We start from the raw sequence: 5,184 nt of genomic DNA, 5'->3' as shown, positions 1-5,184 counted from the left end.
CCTCTAAGAAGCAAAAAAGAAGCAAGTTGCTCAAAATCAGAGACAAGATGTCATTTTTGAGGCCATAATCCTAGTTTAGGATTATTTTGTGTTCCTGTTGTTTTGTCTGTCACCTACACACTATGTTCTGTACAGAATTTCAAAGGTTTAAAACTGTTAAGAATTTGTAAGTTGAATTTGTTAGACATTTAAGATACTTTTTTCCCAAGATTTTCTGTTAGAAGCTGTATAGTTATTTTTTTAAATTATTTTTCTGCTGTGATGAGGTTCATGATATCAATAGCTGAGATGGCTGCAAAAGGACAACACATCCAGTTAATTATTTTTAAGTAACCCAGTTTTCAGTCTTGTTACCAACAGCTTTCCGTATACCATCACAGCTAGTCATATATCACTGTACACACCACAGTGTTTCTCTTCTTCAGCTTGCTCTCTGTATTTTGCTTAAGCCAATTAATGTGCAAAAGCAGTATCACATTTTCTTATGATCATTAGGGGAAAACTTAGCTTAGCCTCATAACAGCACCACCCATGCATGTGATGGAGTATCTAGTCCAACCCTGCTTTCAGGTTTTGATTAGCAGTTTCAAAAAAGGTGTTTCAGGCTAAACAAGCCCACCATTTCTAAAAATGTAAAATTTGTTTTATATAAGCAGACCTGGTAGACAGACCACCAGACCATCACTGAGCAGACTGTCAGTAATAGGACTGACGGAAAACGTAGAACTTCATTATTTGAAACTTTAATAAGCAGTACTGGTGCTGTGGAATAGAGGTGAACAACCATCTCTATACACCATAGTGTTGCATGTTGAAAATACTGTATATTATGTATAATATTATGTACCTTTATATAATGTTATGTACTTTTAAAGTGATCTTAAAGTATTTTTGTGTTTACTCTTCACCCACCTCATCCTGGTCTCTCCACAAAATGTCATTGAAATCATCACTTTGAATGCTGCGCACCTGCAGACAAGCAACATAATTCACTGCAAGTTAACAACAGATTGCAACACTAAATCTCTTTTTCCAGGAGAAAAAAAGACATGTAATACAGCCTGTCTGGAATTTAAATTCATTAGAAAAACTGTAGGTTTACCAAACCTTACAGTCAGTCCCATTTAATTTCTCTCACACAACTACTCTTTGCAATCAGTATTTGGATGTATATGCTGATCACTTGCATCTATGGACTCATTCTTTGATACCATAATACTTTCTGTTGTCCTTCAAACAGACCATTGGTGGTGATAATCACATGAGCCTGTGCAGCCACAAGACACTGAGAAGAAACAGAGTTGTGGCAGAGCTGTTGATTAATGACTAAAGCGAAGACTCTACAACCACCACACCTCTACTGACTGCCTCTCTCTTTTCTTTGCAGCCTTAAAATAACATCCCTTTCTTTACTCAAAGCCTGAAAATAATTCATTATACGGAGGTCATGGAAAATGGTAATGATATAAGGATAATTTGAGTGTGGGTGAATATAAAATGAAAATATATTTCATTACCTTTCTTAACTCTATGCCATCTTCCCACTGATTGTAAGGACTGGCATCTGGATAAAGAGCACACGTGAGGAATATTTTCAGTCATACTGGAATTTCAGTTTTTCTGACATCATTCCCATTAAAATAACAAATACATTGTACACGAATGCCATAGTAATTCTATAGGACTCTAAGTATATTTGTGGTCTACAATAGTAACTTACAATAGTAAGTAATTTTACTGTACTTAATTTTATCTTTAAGTTCTTTAAAATTATTTTTACAATATTCTTATAAGAACTGACAAGAATAATTTGGTCCAGTGTTAAATTAACAGCGATTCAATGTTGCAGCCATTTATGTGAGCATCTACAAATAGACCAGTGCCTGCTTCTGCTCCACTATCAGAGATAAGAAAACACATTTTAATGAAAATACAGAGGCTTTCTGCAGAAAATTGTTTGGTAATAATAGTCTTGAATCCAAATGTAACCATAATATATGGTATATTGGTACACCAGCTGAAAGTCTTGTTTTGGCTGACCTACAGTGGTTGAAAGTCTCACCTTGCTGAAGTAATGTTCTCAGGAGGATGTGTTTAGTACATCATGAAGTCAGTGTTGCTGCAGGTGTGGTCAGATGTGTAGCACAGCACAAACTTTTAAGCAGAATAGTTCAGTGAAATGAGGATTTTCTAGTTGTTATTAAGTTACTTGGTGCTACTCAGTGATGGAAAGAAACTAAATACATTTACTGTATTTAAATATCTAATATATAACATAGTTTTGAGATGCTTGTACACTATTTGAGGATTTCGATTTTATACTACCTCAGATTTCAATTCTATTTAATTTCAAGGGGATATATTGTACTTTTTACTCCATTTGAAAGCTATAGTTACTGGTTAATTTGTTGATTCATATTTTATATATGAATAAATTATCACCTTAAATTGCTTAATTGATTAATGACACAACAGTGAATGAAGTAATTAAAAATGAAAATTAATTGATAACTAATTCTAGAATAAGCCATTTTGCATAGTGAGTACTTTTGAATGTTGAATAAAGCACTGAGTCACTGAGACTAACCAAGTATATTTTGCATTGAGGTATTTGCTTTTATATTTCAAAAGATTATAAAGAATTTGAATGCTTTTTCTTCTAATTCTTTTCTCTGATAAATCATATTTTATGAAAGGTTTCTATGTAATTATTTATTAATGCTTTACTGGCCAGCTGTGAGCCATTATTAAGAATGTCTTGTTATATGTATATTCTCTTCCAGCATTGTTTTGTCATAGCTTTTTAAATGATCAAACAGAGCACTATATACTGTGTCCTTGAAGACAATATACACCAATCAGTTCCCTTTAACTGACCAATAATTCTCCTTATTTGTTGCTTTCTGCTTATCTATGCTGCATATACCACTTTTAACTGTACTTTATCATACTTAATGGTATTTTATCTCTTATCATCACTATGATAGATTTGAGCTGTAATATTTTTTTGTATAATGAGAATTTTGCATCCTTTGTGCATCCCGGGATTAGTCTACGAGATGTGTTTTAAACAAAATCCAATCCAGAAACAAGGTGGTAACGGTCTAGTTAGTATTTTTTCAACCACGTAGTTTAAGGTACATTTGAACATTAGATATAGTCAGTTTAAAAATGATTACCCACCTGTTGTACTCCAACATCCAAGAAGCCAGAATAAACATAAGAAAAAAAGTTGTCGCACAGTTGGCAGAGTCATGTCTCTGTGTGTCCCTCACTCCTCTTCCCCTTTGTAGGCTATTTGTGCGCTATTTTGGAGAGGTTCTGTCTTGTGGTGCGCACTGGTCTGCTCGGTTCAGGTTCGGTTCGGCTCAGCTCGTTGATCTCGATCCCCAACAGCTGTGTGGTCTGAATCCCGTGCCCTCTGCCCGCCGCAGTTTAAAAGCACACAACTTTGCTGGTAGACGGGCATCCTCTCATACGTAGAGGTGACCAATCACACCGACCCGGTCATCAGCATGCTTGCGCAAATCCAACGCACCCTGCATCTCCTCATTACTCTCTCTCTCCCCACACGCACACTCACAAACGATTTTCTGGGAATACTATTGTATTGGGAATACTGTTTTTGTGTGTGTGTGTGTGTGTGTGTGTGTGTGTGTGTGTGTGTGTGGTGACGTCAGGTTTTTATAATATGACTGGAATATCTATGACCTTGAATGGGAAATGGATGATATGCCTGATGAAAAGCAGCTGGTGGACTACATTAAAAGTTGTGAGAAAGGTGGTGGTTGAGTGGGAACTTCTTTATTTTTATAGATTATATCTCATCTTTGAAAACGGGTAATAATAATAATAATAATAATAATAATAATAATAATAATAATAATAATAATAGTAATAATAATTGTATCACTTACTGTGAATTATTCTTCATATACAAGGGAATATGGTCCGCTAATGTATACAGGCCTAAATTACACATGTTGTCTCATTAAAAAAGACACACACAGGCACACACACTTATAGTGTTGGGCATTATGTGAAGCAGAAATTAAGCAAGAGGAAATGATCTGCACAGTTATGTTCATGTACTTTAAATACTGAAAATATAAAATATATGACGATGTAAGGGTGCACTCACTTGTAAAATGCCTCTCATCTCTGCTGACTCTCTAGTTGATCATTTGAAATAACATGAGTTGTGGTTTAGGAGGGAGGCTACATTTTTGACGGATTTAGTAGAAGAGAAGACAAAGTCCTTGTTTGCCTATTTAAAATAATATATTTTTGGCACATTTCACTGTGTTCTGATAATCTTTATGTGGGCTGGGCAATTGTAAAGTGATGACACAAACAAACTACTACTCTTGCCACCACACATACTGATGGAACAGCTTATTATGAACACCTGTACACCTGCTAATATATGCTGTTATCTGCCAATCATGTAACAGCAGTGCAGTGTATAAAATTGTGTCAGGAGCTTCAGTTAATGTTCACATCAAACATCAGAATATGGTAAATGGACTGTACTATAGCACTTTTCTAGTCTTTTCGACCACTCAAAGCGCTTCACACTACAGGTCACATTCACCCCACACACACATTCATACAGCACATCTATACAATAGTGCTTTCTAGCACAGACACACGCATTCGCACACCGATGACAAACATCTGAGGCAACTTGGGGTTCAGTATCTTGCCCAAGGATACTTCGGCATGCGGACTGGAGGAGCCAGGAATTGAACCAACCGAAGTCGCCCACCAACCTTCCGATTGCTCTACCTCCTGAGCCATAGCCGCCATAGAGAAAAAGATGTGATCTCAGTGACTTTGACTGTGGCATGATTTTTGCTGACAGCTGACATTTTTGCTGGTTTGAGGATTTCTGAAACTGCAAGGAAACAGGCATTTTCACCCACCACAGTCTCAAAATGGAGAAAAAAGCAAAACATCCAGTGAGCAGATGGAAATGTCTTGTTGACGAGAATGGCTAGTTGTTGGATCTGACAAAAGGACTAGGGTAACTCAGATAACCACTCTTTACAACTGTGATGAGCAGAAAAACATCTCAGAATGCACACACACATTGAACCTTGAGGCGGAAGGGCTACAACAACTACAACTTTTTCTCAGGTTCCACTCTTGTCAGCCAAGAACAGAAATCTGATGCTGCGGTGG

At 36.4% G+C, this 5,184-nt stretch overlaps 1 protein-coding gene across 3 annotated transcripts in view; it reads right to left on the bottom strand.

The window, feature by feature from the left end:
- The window catches only part of nms (neuromedin S), a 22,738-nt gene extending 19,130 nt beyond the window's left edge, over positions 1 to 3,608 (bottom strand). The window contains exons 1-3 of one of the 3 annotated variants that reach the window (XM_051069699.1): positions 3,184 to 3,608; positions 1,518 to 1,564; positions 913 to 969 (exon numbers count right to left, since the gene is read on the bottom strand). In XM_051069699.1, the coding sequence (XP_050925656.1) occupies positions 913 to 969; positions 1,518 to 1,564; positions 3,184 to 3,256 (177 nt within the window). In that variant the 5' untranslated portion in view covers positions 3,257 to 3,608. The remainder of the gene's footprint in view (positions 1 to 912; positions 970 to 1,517; positions 1,565 to 3,183) is intronic. The other 2 variants (XM_051069698.1, XM_051069700.1) reach the window with 2 other exon arrangements.
- Between the last annotated feature and the right edge of the window lie 1,576 nt (positions 3,609 to 5,184).

This window comes from Lates calcarifer, linkage group LG1 (genome assembly GCF_001640805.2).
Source record: "Lates calcarifer isolate ASB-BC8 linkage group LG1, TLL_Latcal_v3, whole genome shotgun sequence".
Classification (NCBI taxonomy): domain Eukaryota; kingdom Metazoa; phylum Chordata; class Actinopteri; family Centropomidae; genus Lates; species Lates calcarifer.
Note: the sequence above shows the minus strand (reverse complement) of the source record. Positions and strands in the feature narration are given on the sequence as shown.